General features: G+C 42.6%; 1 protein-coding gene across 1 annotated transcript in view; it reads right to left on the bottom strand.

Annotated features, from left to right (window-relative positions):
• LOC123363418 (ATP-dependent translocase ABCB1-like) overlaps positions 1 to 18,840 on the bottom strand; it is a 68,522-nt gene extending 49,682 nt beyond the window's left edge. Inside the window, exons 1-10 of the mRNA XM_045004363.1 lie at positions 18,751 to 18,840; positions 17,041 to 17,128; positions 16,902 to 16,950; positions 15,913 to 16,066; positions 14,907 to 14,985; positions 14,519 to 14,710; positions 13,276 to 13,447; positions 12,424 to 12,548; positions 8,750 to 8,927; positions 1,402 to 1,515 (exon numbers count right to left, since the gene is read on the bottom strand). Coding sequence (XP_044860298.1) covers positions 1,402 to 1,515; positions 8,750 to 8,927; positions 12,424 to 12,548; positions 13,276 to 13,447; positions 14,519 to 14,710; positions 14,907 to 14,985; positions 15,913 to 16,066; positions 16,902 to 16,950; positions 17,041 to 17,128; positions 18,751 to 18,799 — 1,200 coding nt within the window. The 5' untranslated portion in view covers positions 18,800 to 18,840. The remainder of the gene's footprint in view (positions 1 to 1,401; positions 1,516 to 8,749; positions 8,928 to 12,423; positions 12,549 to 13,275; positions 13,448 to 14,518; positions 14,711 to 14,906; positions 14,986 to 15,912; positions 16,067 to 16,901; positions 16,951 to 17,040; positions 17,129 to 18,750) is intronic.
• Positions 18,841 to 20,124: the final 1,284 nt, after the last annotated feature.

Genomic DNA, 20,124 nt, shown 5'->3' with positions numbered 1-20,124 from the left:
GTCTGATCAGGAGTTGGGGGAATGGGGGAAACCCAGGCCCAACCTCTACACCAGGTTCCAGCCCAGGGCCCTGTGGATAGCAGCTGTCTACAATGTTCCCTATATCAGCTGCGTGATGGCACAACTCCCTAGGCTACTTCCTCATGGTCTTCCCCAGCACCTTCTTTATCCTCCTGAAGCCTGATCATGCTTGAACTCTTCACTCCTTCAGCAGGGCCGGGGCAAGGATGTTTCGCGCCCTAGGCAAAACTTCCACCTTGCACCCTCCCCTGTCCCCGAGCCCCTGCCCTGAGGCGCCCCCCCCGTGTCAGCTCCCCACCCCCCACTCTCCGCCCTGAGGCACCCCGCCACCCCAGCTCACCCCTGCTCCGCCTCCTCCCCGAGCACGCCATCGCTGCTTCACTTCTCCCGCCTCCCAGGCTTGCGGCGCCAATCAGCTTAGGCGCTGCAAGCCTGGGAGGCAGGAGAAGCAGGGCCGGGTCTACAGTTTTCGCCACTCCAAGCAGCGCGCCAAATTGCTGCCGCGGGCGGCGGGGGGGGCAGTCCGTGTGCCCATAGGGCAGCAGGCGCGTTTCTGCGGCGGTGGCAATTCGGTGGCAGCTTCTATGTTTAGCTGAAGCCGCAGCAGACAGGTAAACATAGAAGCTGCTGCCGAATTGCCGCCATCGCGGAAACACACGTCCCGCCCTAACGGCACATGGACTGCCCCCGCCATCCGCGGCGGCAATTCGGTGCGCTGCTTGGGGGCAAAACAACAGGGACTGCCGCCCCTTGCAGAATGCCGCCCCAAACACCAGCTTGGAATGCTGGTGCCTGGAGCTGGCCCTGGGGAGAAGTGAAGCAGCCACAGCGTGCTCGGGGAGGAGGCGGGGCAGGGGTGAGCTGGGGCGGGGAGTTCCCCTGCATGCCCTCCCCCCCTTACTTGCCACAGCCTCCCCGCGCTCCTCTGCCCCAGCTCCCTCCGCCTAAATGCTGGCGGCGACCAGGGCGTCCGAAGATCCAGCCGCCGCGGTCGCAGCCGAAGAACATGCCTCCCCCCCAAATCCTAGCGCCCTAGGCAACTGCCTAGGTCACCTAAATGGTTGCACCGGCCCTGTCCTCCAGCAGCACAGCTTCTCACTCCCTGCTCCGTGCACACACCCCTACCAACTGATGGGAGGTCCCTTTTAAAGCAGGTGTCCTGATTAGCCTGCCTGCCATAATTGATTCCAGAAAGTTCTTAATTGGCTCCAGGTGTCTTGATTAGCTTGCTGGTCTTATTTAGTTCTAGCAGGTTCCTGATTGCTGTAGGGCAGCCCCTGCTCTGGTCACTCAGGGAAATGAAAATTGTTCATCCAGTGACCAGTATATTTGCCCTCTACCAGACTCCTTTACCCCACTGGTCTGAGTCTGTCACAGTACCTTACTGATGACCTTGTACACTTCATAGGCAGCACCTCGAGCACTGGCAACACATTCCAAGTGTGGGAAGCCCTGGATGAGGTAGAATGCGCCACGGAACAGACAGAATAATACCTACAGGGAACAAAACAGGAGCTAGTGTACAGTACACTCCAGACCTGCAGTTTCCTTAGTGCTAAATATTATGGTAATCCTGGTGGTTCCTGTGACGATGCGGTTCTGGCGGGACCCAACTGAGAGTGACAATTTAGGACCAATTGCTAAAACAGGGCAGTCACAGCCCTCGGCTGGGGTTTTTCCACCTCTAAGGCAAACCAAACCAGCCAGACAAAAAGGACTTTGGTTTCACCCCACTGGCTAACCACAAGTCACACAAGCAATTTCCTTAGACACTCCAGTCTCCCAGTATCACCACCAGTCCCACTCGTCCTGGGAATGAATGGTTATGAAAACCAACACCCCAATAAAAGAAAAAGGTTCTCTTGATTCCAAAGAATCAAGCCCCAGACCCAGGTCAATATACACATCAGATCTTACCCACAAATCACGCTGTGGCCAATCCTTTAGAATCTAAAATCTAAAGGTTTAATCAGAAGGGAAAAAGGTAGAGATGAGAGGTAGAATTGGTTAAATGGAATCAATTACATACAGTAATGGCAAAGTTCTTAGTTCAGGCTTGTAGCAGTGATGGCATAAACTGCAGGTTCAAATCAAGTCTCTGGAGTACATCCCCCGCTGGGATGGGTCATTCAGTCCTTTGTACAGAGCTTCAGTTTGTAGCAAAGTCCCTCCAGAGCTCAGAAGCAGGATTGAAGACAAGATGGAGATGAGGCATCAGCCTTTTATAGGCTTTTCCAGGTGTAAGAACCTCTTTGTCCTTACTGTGGAAAATTACAGCAAAATGGAGTCTGGAGTCACATGGACAAGTCCCTGCATACTTTGCTGAGTCACAAGGCGTGTCTGCCTTCTCTCCATGGGTCAATTGTGTAGCTGAAGGTCCTTACTGGGCCATCAAGCAGGCTAGGCAGAGCTAACACCAACTTGTCTGGGACATCACCCAGAAGCACAGCATAAGTTTGAAGTACAGACAGTATAGAGCCAATACCTATAACTTCAATACAAAATGATACATACACACAGACAGCATAATCACAACCAGCAACCCATAACCTGGTCTTAGACACCTTATATGATCCCCTTTACCTAAGATTTGGTGCCACTACAGGACCTTGGTTGCAACCCATGTTCTATATGGTCCCAATTTATATCAATAACGTCACACCCCCAACACAAAATTGATGCAGGAAGGGATGACAAAACATCACTGACTGCATCCAAAGAGCCCCCCATCCTTGGGTCTGTCTCACTACAGCTAGTGTTGGGCTAGAGGCCGTACCAGTGTATAACAGAAATGGTTTATCAAAGTCATTTTCAATAACATGAATGAATCTCTTTACAAACTCAAGGTATAACTTGGTTAGCTTTTGCAGCATGGTTCCTGTATGTTTCATGTGATCTTGCCAAGAGCTAAAGAAAACAGCTACTTTATCCATACCAGCTCTGGCCAATGTTTGGAACCCAATTAACATTAAACCAATGTAGATATTGATGTTGTTCATAGTACAGGAATCTTGGCATTTAGCCATGAAAGCAATATGGTAGTGTGCCTCAGTTTCCCCTTTCATACAGCACATCAGGTCTGGAATGTATTTTCCCCTGTGAAAAGTTCCAATACCGTTTACAGGCATTAACTGTGAAACATCAGTATAGCAAGGCCTTTTAACATAAAGTACGTCTTCATGCATTACTCTCAACATGTTTAAGGGATTTTCCACAAAATTAGGCACATTGCACATTTTTACATTTCTTGGTAATAGCAACACATTAGTAACAAACATTACCATTAGCAATAACAACAAATTTATTGCAAGTGTCCATCTACAATCATGTTTGTCACACCACACATTTGGCTCAATACCATTGGGGTTTGGGCATTTTAGGGTTAACCTGTGGCTTTCCTTTGTAAAATTCGTTTTTTTCTTTCCTCCGTGTCCTGCAGGATTAAACCCTGATTTCTCTTGCTTTAATAGAATTCACTGGCTGATGGGGTGGGCTCTCTTTGCTAACAGCTATTAGCAAGTCTTTCTTCTCCCTGCTAGCCAAGTAATTCACATCAACACAGACACTAGCTTTTAACTTCTTAGCTGCTATGGATTCCAAGGCTGGACTTTGTCTTACAGAGATACCACACAAATCCAAAGAGTCTGAGGGTGAGAGCTGGCTTGCTCTCCCCTGCCTCCTCCAGCATTCAGCCATAAAACTGTTCTGCTCTGAAACACCAGTAACTGAATCTGTCCTCAGATCCTGAAGCACCAACTGCTCACTTACAGAATCAGCATGGAGACATTTCTGTTCCAACACCATTGTCTTCCCAACAAGCTGGCCACACACAGCCACGTGGTTATAAGGCTGCTCAACTTCCTTAACAGCTTCTACTCCATCTGAGACCTTTTCAAAGCTGCCCACACTGGATCTTTCAAAGGGAAAGTCAGTGGATCCATTTACAACAGAAAATGTCTGGCTGTTAGGAACTGAAACTTCCTTGATTAAATCACTTTCACGCCCTTCAATTGCAGTAAACTGCTTGCACAAATTACCATAAGGATTCCTTTCCCTATGAGCTTTTCTAAGCAGCAATTCACCCCTCTCAGAAATTCTGCTCTCACCCACTTCACCTAGGGCTTGCTCTAAAGGAACACTTCCCTGAGCAACCACAGACTCTTGCTGGGTCTCATCCAGAATCACCTCTGGACCATCAGGCAAATCTCTACACAATCCCCTTTCAGGCAAACTTATAGACTTTCTAGATAACGGGTTAGAAGCACTCTCCTTTCCCTGGCCTGGAACAAGTTCAGGAATCTTTTCCTTCTTGCTACAAGTTGTCAAACTGTCAGTAGGTAACACAATTAAATCACCTTCATGCTCTCCTTGTGCCCTGGCTGGGGTATCACCCTGATCAGACAGAGTTGCTTCACCCTTTTCCAACCACACATTAGCAACTGGCAAACTACAAGCACCAGAATTGTCTGGTCTCTGGGATTTTGCTAAGACACTAACTGGATGCAACCTAGTTACAGTGCCATTCTCCCCAGCAGACCCAAACTTAGGACCATTTCCTTTCTGGGCTTTAGCTGTATCCACAACCAACTCCGAGACAACTGAATCACCCTCAACCATCACAGGCTGAAAGGCCCCTTCTGTCTGCTCCACAGACACAGAAGAGCCGGAGACACATTCTCCTTCACCAGACACACTGCTTGGGATTTCACTTCCCTTGTCCCAGCACACAGGGCTGTTCACAGACAACTGCTTGGAGACCAAGGTAGCTCCCTCCATAGGCAAGTCAATACCCCTGACAGACATAGGCACATTCCCTTCACTGTCACATTTCTCTACACAGGACACAGGTAAGGGATAGGGACACTCATCTTCCACGATCCCTGTCTTCCCAAACTGCTGACTAGACAAAGCCATCAGCTCACAAGGCTGCCTAGGCTCCTCCAAACTTTCCCTACCAGGCACATTGCCACTCCCAATGGATAAGCTGCTGCTTTTTTCACTACACTGAGCTACTTCCAGCAAATCACAGTTACCCATTTCAGGTTCACTTCTACAAGCTGCACTAGCCACCAATCCATCGCCCATTACAAATTTACCCTCTCCTTCCTCAGTTAGGGCTTCCACCTGACTATTTACTTTACTTTGCTCCTGAGAAACATTTTCCTCACCCATGAGATCTTTTTGCTCTTGATCTAACTTCAGATTCCCTTCTGAGACATCAGACAGACATTCAGAAACTCCACTCACAGACACACTGCTTTCTGGCACAGACAAACAGCTATTTCCCACCAGGTTAGAATACCCGTGTCCATAGCCATAGCAAAACTGGTTAAACACAGAAAACTGCCCAGAGTAACACCACATATCAACCCAGCTATAAACTGGATTTTCAAGAGGATACAGTTTCTGCTGTTCTTCCATTTTTGACTTGGAGCTGGAGTCTAGCCGTCTCCTGTCACATCTGTCGAGTTTTCTCCTCAGCAGCCAGCAGCTCCAGACGCCTCTTACGAGCTTCTTCTTCTCTCTCAGCAGCCTCTTTCTCTCTCTCAGCAGCCTCTTTCTCTCTCTCAGCAGCCTCTTTCTCTAGCTGGGCCAAGGCTTGCTCCTCTTCCATTCGAATTCCTGCCAGTTTTTGCTCATGTTCAGACTGCAGGCTGTCTCTCAAGGCTTGCAGTTTCATTGCTTTTGCTGATGCTTTCTGTCTCATGGTCACTGATCTTTAACCAACCAAACTCTCAATCCCAAATTTCAAATTTGGATAGCGTGGGGTTCTGACCCAAAGCTTAATTGACCTGGTTCTGTGGATCCAAGCACGACTACGCCACTGTGATGATGCTGTTCTGGTGGGACCCAACTGAGAGTGACAATTTAGGACCAATTGCTAAAACAAGGGCAGTCACAGCCCTCGGCTGGGGTTTTTCCACCTCTAAGGCAAACCAAACCAGCCAGACAAAAAGGACTTTGGTTTCACCCCACTGGCTAACCACAAGTCACACAAGCAATTTCCTTAGACACTCCAGTCTCCCAGTATCACCACCAGTCCCACTCGTCCTGGGAATGAATGGTTATGAAAACCAACACCCCAATAAAAGAAAAAGGTTCTCTTGATTCCAAAGAATCAAGCCCCAGACCCAGGTCAATATACACATCAGATCTTACCCACAAATCACGCTGTGGCCAATCCTTTAGAATCTAAAATCTAAAGGTTTAATCAGAAGGGAAAAAGGTAGAGATGAGAGGTAGAATTGGTTAAATGGAATCAATTACATACAGTAATGGCAAAGTTCTTAGTTCAGGCTTGCAGCAGTGATGGCATAAACTGCAGGTTCAAATCAAGTCTCTGGAGTACATCCCCCGCTGGGATGGGTCATTCAGTCCTTTGTACAGAGCTTCAGTTTGTAGCAAAGTCCCTCCAGAGCTCAGAAGCAGGATTGAAGACAAGATGGAGATGAGGCATCAGCCTTTTATAGGCTTTTCCAGGTGTAAGAACCTCTTTGTCCTTACTGTGGAAAATTACAGCAAAATGGAGTCTGGAGTCACATGGACAAGTCCCTGCATACTTTGCTGAGTCACAAGGCGTGTCTGCCTTCTCTCCATGGGTCAATTGTGTAGCTGAAGGTCCTTACTGGGCCATCAAGCAGGCTAGGCAGAGCTAACACCAACTTGTCTGGGACATCACCCAGAAGCACAGCATAAGTTTGAAGTACAGACAGTATAGAGCCGATACCTATAACTTCAATACAAAATGATACATACACACAGACAGCATAATCACAACCAGCAACCCATAACCTGGTCTTAGACACCTTATATGATCCCCTTTACCTAAGATTTGGTGCCACTACAGGACCTTGGTTGCAACCCATGTTCTATATGGTCCCAATTTATATCAATAACATCACAGTTCCGTAAGAGCTTTTCCAGAAAAAAAAATATAAACAAGAAAATCAAAACTACGATTTCAGGTTGCATTTTTCCAGCTCACACAGTTTTTATTCTTTCACTGGATTTGACACAAGACATGATGAATGTAGCTATTGTGTGCACCCACATGCCCTTTAACAGTTGGATTAGCTTTTTTTATTGCTCCTGCTTTCATTAACTCCCATTAAGAGAATAAATAGTGAAATTAGACATCTCTCCATCTCTTTGCAATATTAAAAACCTCAGCGTCCTCAAAGAGAGTTAATCCACAGTTTCCTGAGGCCCCAATCCTTCAAAGCACATGCTTTACATTATGCACTGTGACTAGTTCCACTGAAGTCAAGTTCTCATCAGAAGTCAGTGGGGCTACTCACAGTGCATAACGCACATACCTATGTCTTTGCAGGATCAGGGCCTTATTCCTTTTCAAAGGAAAAATAATCTAAAATTTTTGGTCAAGTAAAATAATCCCTTGCAGGGATTTAAAAAAATGAAAGATGATCACATGGCTGTGACACTGGCAGACAAAGTGCCAGCTCATGCCAAAGCCCCAGACCTCACTGAATGATTACAGATGCATAGCTGGAAGCCAGGCCAATTCACATGTGTATTAGTATAGATCTAAGTAATTGTTAAATGTATAAGAATGTATTTGGTGTTTAAACTTCATGAAAACTAATGGGATGTTAATGCACTGAAAACAATGCATTAGTTAAAACACTTATCTGGATCCAGTTATAATGTTGTAGCAAACATTCACATAGGGTATGCCCCTGTCAGCAAATAACCCATCAAATGAGAAAGAAGTCTTGTGGAATGCAAATGAAGAATTTAACAGAAAAGTGTTAATTTCAAAGCAAGTGGTCATTGTGTGTGATGATCAAAGGTCAAAGACTCCAAATGTATTCCTCACTCTCTGCCATCAAAGGAAAAGCCCACATGGGTATTGACCCTGTCAGCTTGTTTTCTGTGAGAAGAAAACTATGAGTATGGATTCAGGGAAAAAGCCTTCATCTCTGCACTGTTTGGATTCTAACAGGGCAAAATAAATGAACATAGAGATGGAGATTCCCTGAGCCCTGAGAGACTTTTGCGAAACTGGCAGATCACTACATTTCCGCTATCATTTGAAATTATAGACTGACTCATCTGTACTTATATTTTATCTGCTTTAATCTCTCAATAACTCTTATTACCTTTTCTTAGCTAATAAACCTTTAGTTAGTTTACTACAGAATTGTCTACCAGCATTGTCTTTGGTATAAAATCTAGGCTATCAATTGATCTGGGGTAAGTGATTAGTCCTGGGACTGGAAGCAACCTGAATGTGGTGTGATTTTTGGTGTAAATGACCTTTTATCATGAAGTCAAGTTTGTCTGGGCGGCAAGATAGACTGGAGAGTCTGTCTGTGATTCCATTGTAAGATTAGTATAGTGATCCAGGAATTCACATTTGTTACTGTATTGGTGAAATCTAACTATAGAACAGACCACCAATTTAGGGTGTCTACCCTGTTTTCTGACAGCCTGCCTTAAGGTAGGCACTCATGGTCGTGAACCACTCCAGACAGCATGACAGTGACCAAATGAGATATTTGTTTAGGAACTTTGAGGTCTTAAATATGTAGATTCAACATCTCTGTTGATTTATATTAAACACAATTAGTCTGATGGGTTCTTTGTGCCCGAGTAGAAATTATGGCTCCTTTGATGCAGTACTTACACAACAAAGCATTTTTTCTAATTTATAGACCATTTTTAAAAAGTTTGCCTCAGCGAATCGACTATACTATGCTGTACTTACAATTAACACATGTCCGATGTCATAATTCTCTTTCTCCTCCACTGTGAGTTTGGTTCCGTACCAAAATGCAAGAGCAAAGGCTCCAAATGAAATAAACTCTGTGAAACCCAAAGATGTGTAGGTGGTAATGGATTTTTTTACTCCAACTTTCCTAGCATTCTCCAGGTTAACATCATATCTGAAAACAGATGATAAATGTTAAATTTGGTATGTACCCAGATGACATTCAGTTCCCTAGCTTCCTCTCATGCTTCCAGGGTTTTCTGCCATAAAAATCAATTATCTAGATTCTTAGATGGTGTGAATCAACACAGCTTCATTGATTTTACATTAACAGAGGAACTGACCCATGGCTGCTCTGAGTGAATTATCAGGTACACAGATAAACATGATATGTTGGGAAACAGTCAACACAACTTTGTAAATGGAAATTGTGCCTCACCAATCTATTAAAATTCTTTGAGAGTTTCAGCAAGCATGTGGACATGGGTGATCCAGTTAATATAGTGTACTTGGACTTTCAGAAAGCCTCTGACAAGGTCCCACACAAAAGGCTGTTAAGCAAAGACTTGGGATAAGAGTGATAGGAAACAAAGGGTAGGAATAAATGGTCAGTTTTCACAGCAGAGAGAGAAAAATTATAGATCCTTTGGGGACCCTGTACAGAGACCTCTGCTGTTCACATAGTCATAAATTATATGAAAAAAAGAGGGTGAACAATGAGGTGGCAAATATTGCAGATGATACAAAATTATTCAACATAGTTAAGTCCAGAGATGACTGTAAAGAGCTACAAAGGCATCTCACAAAACTGAGTGACTGGGCAACAAAATGGCAGATGAAATTCAATGTTGATAAATGCAAAGTAAGGCATATTGGAAAACAATCCCAACTATAAAAAAAAATGATGGGGTCTAATTTAACTGCTACCACTTAAGAAAGAGATCTTGTAGACATCATGGACAATTCTCTGAAAACATTTGCTCAATGTGCAGCAGCTGTCAAAAAAAGCTAACAGAATGTTAGGAACCATTAGGAAAGGGATCGCTAATAAGACAGAAAATATCATAATGCCACTGTGTAAATCCATGATATGCCCACACCTCAGATAATGTGTGCAGTTCTGGTTGCCCCATCTCAAATAAGATATATTAGAATTAGAAAAGGTACAGAGAAGGGCAACAAAATTACTAGGGGTTTGGAATAACTTCCACCTGAGGAGAGATTAAAAAGACTGGACTGTTCATCTTAGAAAAGAGATGACTAAGAGAGGATATGATAGAGGTCTAGAAAATGAAAGAAGAGAAAGTGAATAGGAAATTCTTATTTACCCCTTCATGTAACATAAGAACCAGGGGTCACCCAATGAAATTAATAAGTAGTAGGTTTAAAACTTACAAAATGAAGTACTTCTTCACATAATGCAGTCAACAACTCATTGCCAGGCCAAAAGTATAAGTGAGTTCAAAAAAGAATTAGATAAGCTAATGGAGGCTAGGTTCATCAATAGCTATTCGCCAAGATGGTCAGGGGTGGAACCCTATGCTGTGGATGCCCCTAAACGTCTGAGTGACAGAATCTGGGACTGGATGACGGGATTGATCACTCAAAAATTGCCCTGTTCTCTTCATTTATTCTGAAGTATCTGGCACTGGACAGTCAGAATACAGGATTCTGGACTAGAGGGACCATTGGTCTGACCTCTTCTTATGTAATATTGGAAAAATTAGCCTGAAATAAACAACATGAAATTAAATAAAGACGAGTGCAAAGTACTACACTTGGGAAGGAAAAATCAAATGTGCAAATACAAAATGGGGAATAACTGGCTAGGCAGCAGTACTGCAGACAAGGATCTGGGAATTCAAGTGCATCACAAATTGAATATGAACCAACAAGTGGATGTAGTTGTGAAAAAAAGATAATATGCTGGGGTGCACTCAGGGGAGTACCATATTTAAGACATGGGAGGCAATTGTTCCACTCTACTTGTCTTTGGTGAGGCCTCTGCCAGAGTAGTGTATCGGTTTAGGAAAGGTGTGGACAAACTAGAGAAAGTCTAGAAGAGACCAACAAAAATTATAAAAAGTTTAGAAAACCTGAAGAAAGGTTAAAAGAACTGGGCATGTTGGTCTTGAAAATTGAAGACTAAGCAGGACCTGGCTAACAGTCTTCAAATATGCTAAGGAGTGTTAAAAAGAGGATGGTGATCGGTTGTTCTCCATATTCACAGAAGACAGGGCAAGAAATAATCAGGGTAATCTGCACCAAGGGAGATTTAGGTTAGATATTAGGAAAATCTGTCTAAATATTAGGATAGTTAAGTACTGGAATGTGTTACCGAGGAAGGTTGTGGAATTCCCATTATTGGAGGTTTTTCAGAACTGGTTAGGCAAACACCTATCAGAGATGGCCTAGCTATACTTGACCCTGCCTCAGTGCAGGGGGCTTGAATTGATGATCTCTCAAGGTCCCTTCCAGCCCTACATTTCTAGGATTCTATGAATATCTGCTCGCAATGGGAAGAGTTAGTGCTCACTCAATTTTTGAAGAAAAAGTGCTTTAGATAAAACCAAACAAGTAAACAGAAGCCAGAATCCCCTTTGACTCCACAACCTGGCAGTAGTTCTCTCCTGCTGAATGCTGTTGGAAGCCAAGAACTATTCTCATAAGCTAAATTACCAAGACATATGCCCATAGCAAGCAATCAAATACAAATTAAGCACCATATTATGCTAGTTAACCCCTGTGAGACAAGGAAAAAGATTAACAATTAGTTAATGAAAAAAATTATTCTCTTTTTTCTTGCAATTCCTTTACAAGCTTATGGTTTTCCATCAATCAATAACAGCTTCTGTTCACTCATTAGCTATCCAATCCCCTTTAGCTTCTGAAGGGCATTAGAGAAAGCACCGTTTAGCCCAGCAATGTTCTCAGAACGTTTCAGGAGGACATGCATATCATTTTATTGTTCAATAACAGGCTAAGCAACTTTGTAGGAACCTCTCAACACATACATTATGTACAAAAGTGCCCTGACCAAAAGTGGGAAGGCCCAAAACGAATGGCACAGTTTACGCAGTAGTGACGGGATCCTAAAATGATGTGCAATTAATTTTTTCCACATAAACTGCTCAGATATCATTGGTGCTGTTCAGATTAGATCAAGAGGAGGATTATTTGCAAAGCACTAAGCACGTACTTAATTTTAAGCATGTGGGTAGCCCCCTTGAAGTCAATGACATAGGAAAGTGAGAGGGAATCTTACCTAAGCTCATGATCCAGTAAAGCATGAACTTAACTGTAAACACTTTAATCAATGATTTCAGTGTGTGTGTGCATGTGCTTAAAGTATTTGCAGAAATGCTTTGTTGGACTGGAGCCTTAGAGAAGATTGCATTTTCTGTAGCCTCAGCTTCCAAATTCAACCTCAGGTTAGTGTCAGAGGGAAATTGGACCTTACAATGCTCCTCCATAATGCAGGTCAATTGAGTGATTGCAAATATTTATGAGTGTCAGAAAACATCTCCTTCCATATGCTCATATTTATCTTCATCTGAACTTCTCAGCTGTCTGGGGGATAAACTGACCGATCATCTTCGATTTTTTTTTTAAATAAGCATATCACTTTCCCAAATATTATGTACAATCAATTATTAGTTAAAAAAACTCACTTTGCTAATGCCTTCATCTGTCCATTGAAAGCAACGACTGTTCTGATAGAAGTCAAAATTTCTTCTGCCACAGCTCCTGCTCTAGCATAAGCAGACAGCTCTTTTGTAATGAATAATGCCAGGAACTGGAAAATTGGGAGGGTGGGGGGAAGGGGAAAGTATTTTATGGAAATCTATTTAAGTGGTGTAAATTATGTACTGATACAAACGGTGATCAAGCACTTAACGAAAGAGCCTAGAATTAAGGAGACCTGGGTTCAAGTCCCCACTCCAACACAGTTTTCCTGGGCAACTTTGGATAAGTAATTTTTCTCTGTTTTTCACTTCTCCATGTGTAACATGAGAATTCCCTATCTTGCATGGTGTTGTGAGGCTAAACACAATGAAGCTTGTGTGGCACTCAGAAACTACAGTAATGGAGGCCATGTAAATAACTTAGCTATCTTAATTACAGGTCACAATCCTGTTTCTTCCTCCACCATTTTCAGTGCTTCGGTGGGGGAAAGGGAGAGCGAAAACAAAATACAATCTAAAAATGGAAACACTTTGTAAATTTTTCTGAGCATTACAAGCAATATCTAGTAATGTGGTCACAGTTGATAGATGCAGATCATCCTCTTCCCATGTGGTGAGTGGTGGTGACAGCACTCAGTCCAGGCCTCCATGGCATGCTAATGCCTGCCCGCTGATGATCAGTGTAGACAGAGCTCTGCAAATTTTGGGGCAGGAGCCAGTGGAGTAGGAGAAGGGCTGCTCTGCATGCTCTCCAAACTTTGATGTTGCTTTGGGGCTCACTCCCTCTTAATCTATTTTTAGAGGTAGAATTCTTATTTGTTTTTCCTCAGCACTTACAAATGATCCAGCTGCTGCTGCTGCAGCAAGGAGAGGGCTAACTGACAATATCACCAAAGTCAGTTTCCACCCGTAGACGAATCCTATAACAATCCCTGTCAGAAACGTGGAAAAGAATTGTACAAATATACAGATCTTGTCTCCGATGCCTTCGTGGATGGTGTTAATGTCACTGTTAATTAAAAAGAGATTTGTTAACTTCGATGAATGCCTCCTCCTCACACATTTTTCTCTTTTGCTGGAGAGAAGCTTCTCAGAAGTTTAACTGTTCAAATCATTGGGTAGTAGGAATTTTGGACGTGGATACTGAACAGCAGCAATGGCTCTTTGTGGGGCTATGAACTAGCAGATCACAACTCATTTTCTGTGATGTAACCTCTAGATAGACTTCTGTCATTGCTACCCCTGCTCATTCACACGTGACCCAATTCATTCATGGAATAGCCAAAAGGAATAATCCATACAAAACCAAAAATTCATCCCCAAAACCTTTACATTACATTTTCCTCTAAGTTCCCCTATGTATCCGATCTTCTTCAATTTTGTTATTAGATTTTAAGATCTTTGAGGCAAGAAATATCTCCTTTTTACATCCTATACAGTGACAAGCACAGTGTTAGTAAATTATTATTTGGAAAACCATTGTGTGTCATGCTAATTTTCCCTTGCTATTTATATATGTGGGAGCTAGGATTGGTGAAATTCAAGCCTCTCTCATTCCCTTCAGGATTCACATCTTCCAAAAACTGGGCATATCGCTCCCGCTAATATTAAATCTGGAGAAACTCTGATCATACCTTCCTCTGAATCCCTGCACAAGGGACCTGATCCAAAGATTTCTAAGGATTTTAATTGGTTTTGGATCAGGTTCAAAATGATAACACAGTGCACATAACTATCAGTGCAGTTTCATTTCATACAATGTCAGGGTTTTCAGTGTTTATAAACTAGCTGGAGACAGCAGAGCTGTTTATCTACAGTAGTTTGCAAAATAGCTCATAGACACTACAAAGCCAATGTTAGAGGAGTAAGATATTGCATTTCACAGAATAAGCCCTCGCAGTGGAAATGTCACTGAAACCCTGAAAGTGAAGTGAAAAATGGTAACGAATTCCTCCCTCAGATAGCAGAAATATTTTGGGTCTTTGTTAAAAAGGTTTCCTGGAAATTCCCTGTAGCTAATTCTATAAAGGTAAACATCAGACTCAGGTTTCTGGTGCATAGATAAATAGAGCTTTCTCACTCCGTCAGTCGGGTGTTCAACGTTCCAATCTGGCTGGTATCAAACCAAGCCATCTCCTGGTGAAGTATGGCGAAAAAAAACTTTTGTCGGATTCTTGCTGTCTGTCTTGCAGCTGAGGTCAGAAATGTCCAGACTTGGATGGTGCTCAGTATCACTACAGCAAAGCCAATACCCGCATAGTAGTAGGCAAACCTGTCGTAAAATAGTAAAAGTCCATAAAGTCAATTGCATCTTGCAAGATAAGTTTAGACACATCAGGTCACGTTCAACCCTGTTGAAGCCAATGGGATGTAATTGAGGGACAAATTTGGCTTACAGTCTAATGGACAAAAAAAATATAGAAACTACACTGTGCTATTTTTATGAAAATAATTGCAGAGGTTCCTACCTGGTCATTTCAGCTTCTATATCCAAACCTGGAATAGCTGGACAAGTAGAGCTACTATTCATCATAGCTGAAAGATTAACTGTAACAAAAAAAATTATTCAGTTTTATTAGAACAGGCATAAAACAAATCATGGCGGTTTTAGGCCATAATCGTGTACAACAGCGCTGTAGATTTATAACTTTCATGGTGGCCATCATCCTTCTAGTGGAGGATCAAACAGGGCAAGCTTCTGAGTCAGCTCAGAGGGTTACTGTATAGTGATGTCATGGATTTAGGTCACTACGTCAAAGGGCACTGGCCAGATCATAGCTTCATCTGATCTGGCCTTCAGATTCCATCAGTGGTCAATATCTGATTTTTCAGAAGTTGATAACTCCCCCTTCTACCTCACACAAGGCAAAATTCATCCAAGCAGACACCATAAGGCCGACTTTTATGCACCACTTAGGTTCCACCCAAGCCTCAAAACTGGGCCCAAGTGAGGTCCAAGTGGTAGCTCCGCATTTTGCTGGCTGTCTGCAAAAAGGGTAAATTTCACTACTAATGCGCCTAACCAAATGTGCAAAACTGTTCAGACCTGGGAGAAATAGCAGACCCCTTCCAGGTGTCAGCACATATATTTTAGGGTAAGTTATGATTGCCCTTCTCATAAGCTTAGCTCATATAGAGGAAAATTAGAATTAATGGTCCTATTTTGTTGTTTTAAAAGTCCAATCACAGATCTTGATTTGGTGACCTCCTGGAACAGTGAATTCCATGGATTAACTACAAGCTGTAGAAAGTAGTAAATCGTTTTACAGTTACCAAATGTACTGCTCTGTAATTTATCAAGTGTTGAGTTTGCTACTGTACTATACAGCAGGGTAAAAGGGAAGGACTTCTCAGAATTCACTATGCTTTTCGTAGCTTTTAACACCACAGCAGCACTCCATCCTGAACCTCTGCCAATCCAGTAAATAAGAGACCCTAACAAATATTTTCAGAAGTTGAACAAACTTTATTTACCTGAAGATACATTTACTGCTTGGCCAATCGTCACAAAGCTGTTTGTCATCTCTCCAGTGACAACGATAATAAGTGGCAGCCCTGTTCCATTTGCAACAGCTGCAATCAAGCCTATTATCATCAAAATGATATCCAGCCAATCGGCATACGCAAACTACATTAATATAAAGAAAAAGGAATTAATTGAAGGTTGACAAATTCACATAATTGTGACAATATCCTACTAGGACACACAGAATAGGATTTGTTTTTACATAGCACCAGTCACAATTTGGGTATCCCAAAGCACTTTATGAAGCAATGAATTAGATAGTCTGAAGGCAAACACAACACATGGGATACACTTAGAAAAAGCTTACACACCATTTTAGGCCATTTTTATTGAGAGAGTTAGGACACGATGGCAGGATGAATCCCCTAATCTGCAGAAAAAAGAATGTATCTAACATCACCTGTGCAACTCACTGCCTCCCTGGGTGCATTCTACTACAGCCCATATTTACTCAGTGCATTGAAAATGTAAACAAGAACAGGTAGTTGACAAACATTTGGCTGCTGCCTACCAATAGAAATGGGTACGTAGCAGTTATCACATTTAAGAAAAACACAGCCCTTGTTTCCCTGGATAATTCATGAGACATTGTGCATGAATGATAAAATTATCTCCAGTTGAGAGACCCAGGGCAAGGCCCTACTTACCGCACATGCTTCACTTCAGTCCTTAACATGGGTGAATTTCACTCCTTCGTCAAGCACTGGCAGTTAGCTGTGGGGGGAACTTTGCACAACAGGCTGTATTTTTAATGAGGGAAGCCTGAGATCAACACACAAAAATGGCTGTACGGCAATACTAAGTTTTGCACAGACCTCTTTCTTCTCTTCTGAAATGCAGCATTGTGGTTGCATATCAGTCTGTTACCATAACGTACAACAGGCAAAGAAAAGGAACAATGAGAAATATAAATCAAACCAAAAAACTATGCACTAACCAATTTCAAAATGCCAACCATCTTTTCCTTTGACTCCTCATTTTTCTTTCTAAAGAGATTAATGCAAAATTAATCCAGACCCTTTCTTGAAAGGCAGGGCAAGAAATTTAACAGCGTATTAAGATCAAGGAACCCCTACTTTTTCTTGTTCTTCTGTAACTGGTCATTTTGCTCAGGTTTTTCATCATGTTGGAAAGCAGGATTGTCATAGCCATTACTTGCAGATTCTATGGAGGGAAAGTAGGTTTTGCTTTCACAAACAGTAAGGTCTTTTAAGTCTGCTTCTTATGAAGCACATTACATCCCTTTCTGGATTATTGGAGCACCAGAACTGGTGATTTTTTTAAAGCAGGAAACCTACATTTTTCTCACGCTCTTGAAACAGCTCATAACTTTCAATTTTTTCCTCCCCAAAAATCATATCCAAGCTGAGAACAAACATCATTTTCAGCCTCAAAACTAATTTTAAGGGAAGTCATTAAAGATTAACTTGGGCCTCAGTCTTGCAAAAACTGAGGGAATGCCTAAGTGTGTGTCTACACTAGAAGTGCTGCAGTGGCACAGCTGCAGCTATGCTCTCTGTAGCATATACACTTACTACAATGGCGGAAGGGATTAGTGAATCCACCTGCTACGTTGCTGGAAGAGTTCTTCTGTCAACCTAATGGTGCCTACATTGGGGCTTAGGTCGGCTTACCTATGTCTCGCAAGAGCATGAATTTTTCACACCTCTGAGAAATGTAGCTAGGTGGACCTAACTTTTAGGTGTAGACCAGGCCTTTGTCTTTGCAGGATTGGGGCCTTAGAGTGGAACAGGCATCTTATTATTTGTTGGTGTTTCAGTGTTACCTACTGGCCTCAACCCTACTGTGCTATGGCTGCACAAACACAAGCAAAAAAAGAGGATCTCCACCCAAAAGAGTTTATAATTAAGGAATAAGATGAGAAATAACAAGTGGATGAAAGAAACAGACAGAGGAATCACAATAGAATAGTGAGGTGACTGTGAACTAAAGGATAAAAGATGGTCACAACACACCAGCTGTCTATCCTGTCTCAACCTGAACTGTAACTACTGTGTTTTCCATCACTAGTTTTTAGAACGTGTTTGTAGAGACTTACAGGACACTGTTTGTTTTGATTATATAACAACTCAAATGCAGTTAACTGGTTCCTGACTCACATACTGGAGCATATATCAAGGGGTAGCCATGTTAGTCTGTATCCACAAACACAACAGGGAGTTTGGTGGCACCTTAAAGACTAACAGATTTATTTGGGCATAAGCTTTCGTGGGTAAAAAACCTCACTTCTTCAGATGCATAGTGGAGCACTTGCACACTTAGACCCCATTGCTGATGCATGTAAATAACTTTAGGCATATGAGCGGCCACATTGAAACTCAATGGGACTACTCATGTGCATAAATGCTCGCAGGATGGGAGCCGTAGCTATTTTCAAACTAGAGTGACTCACTAGGCTCCCCAGGGTCACTTAAGTTGGTAGAAAGGCCACACAGAGCTATGCCCAGGTAGTGCTGTGATTAAGTTAAAAGAGAATACGTGTATTCAGTGCTAGCTATGAATATTTTCTGAATGCTGTTTCCTCCAGACAGATCCCCAACAAGGGTTCTTACTCGCTGGGTAAAGACACCACAGAAGAAAGCTTAATAGCCAGAGCAGCATGATTTGTGGAGGACGATGGGAGGGCTGATCTGTTTTTCCATAGAAATCCCTCATGGCTCCCAGACAAGATTCAAAATGTGGCTTAGTTTCGTGGCAATGGAGTACATCCTTCCAACAACTAGCCTAACATTCAAAAGAAGAAACAACTAACCGAAAAAACTTACTAGGATTAGGTTGTTCTTTTTCTGTGTAATTTATGAAATCATCCTTCATTGTGTTATTCTGTTGTATGGTTATTAGACTTGCAGAAGTAAATCACTTTGGATAAAATCTGCATACACAAGAAAACAGCACAACCTTTCAGAGACAATAGCCATTCAAAGAGTTCACATTAAGATATGTTTGTTTATTAATTGTTTGTTTCCTTTCAACACCTTCTCCTAGGGAAGAAAAAATATTTATCATTACATACTACTTTTACATCAGCGTAAATTACTTTTCTAAAGAACTATGTTCATTTTTAAAAATTAGGACAACAATGTGGCCTGCTTCCTGGGGGGTACCCAGGGCTGTGGCCACCTACCCTTACCACAAGAAAGCCTTGTCTGTGCCTGATGAGGGTCAGCTCCCCAACTCCAGTGGCCATAGGCAACACAAGCACTCCCCTCTAGGCCTACACAGGCCCTGCTGTCTCTTTACAGGTTAGCGATAGGCACATTTCAACCCCCGAGCTCTCCGAGCATCTCCCTGGAGTGTGAAGCCCCTGCTCCACTGCAAACTCACAGTATTTACAGATTTGCTGTTTGGAAAGGAACAGTACACCCCAGCTTACCAGTTCCAGCTCAGATCACCTCTTTGCTTAACACACAACACTTAGATGCAAAAGTTTATTTAACAAAGTATAGATGTAACTCTCCCTTTCAGTGCTGGCTTAGTACCTGAATGCAGTGCAAACAGGAGAGGGTACCTCACAGTTTTTGGACAGTTCCAAAGTTTCGGTCACCCTGGCCTCAGTTCTCTGTGCTGCTGGTAGGTGTCTGCCTCCCCATCCTGGCATGCTAAAGGATCAAGCTACTTGGTGGTGCTTCCAGTGAGACAAGGGATAACCACACTCAGGCTGAGGCTACAGCACTTGAACTCACAAATAATTCAAACTCACACAAGCAAACACATTATAAACAATAACTATAAACTTTATTTAAGGACTTGACCCAAGAGAAATAGACAATCGGTGAAAATATTAAATGATTAAAATGATTAGAGATCAATAATGCTTTGTAATTACTAAAGGCTCTGCCAAGAGGCACACCAGGTCACGTGACCACACACTCTCTCAATGTTTCTAAACAAAAGTGTCTTTTCCCACCCCTAGTCCCAGTTCTGTCTGTCCCCCATGTCTTGGGTGGTGCATGTGGAGACATGTTGCAGGCCAGTAAGGAGTTGCTGTTAGAAACACACTTTATTATACTGGGAATTGGCAGTGTAGATCTTGATGATCCAGACACATGAAAATCCTTCCGCAGATGCAATGTGCCTTTATGGTGCAAAATTACAACCCAACTGCCCATATAACTCTAAGTCTTGGCTACACTTGCGAG

Source organism: Mauremys mutica, chromosome 2 (genome assembly GCF_020497125.1).
Source record: "Mauremys mutica isolate MM-2020 ecotype Southern chromosome 2, ASM2049712v1, whole genome shotgun sequence".
Taxonomy (NCBI): domain Eukaryota; kingdom Metazoa; phylum Chordata; order Testudines; family Geoemydidae; genus Mauremys; species Mauremys mutica.
The sequence above is the reverse complement of the archived record's forward strand: the minus strand, read 5'-3'. Positions and strand labels throughout refer to the sequence as shown.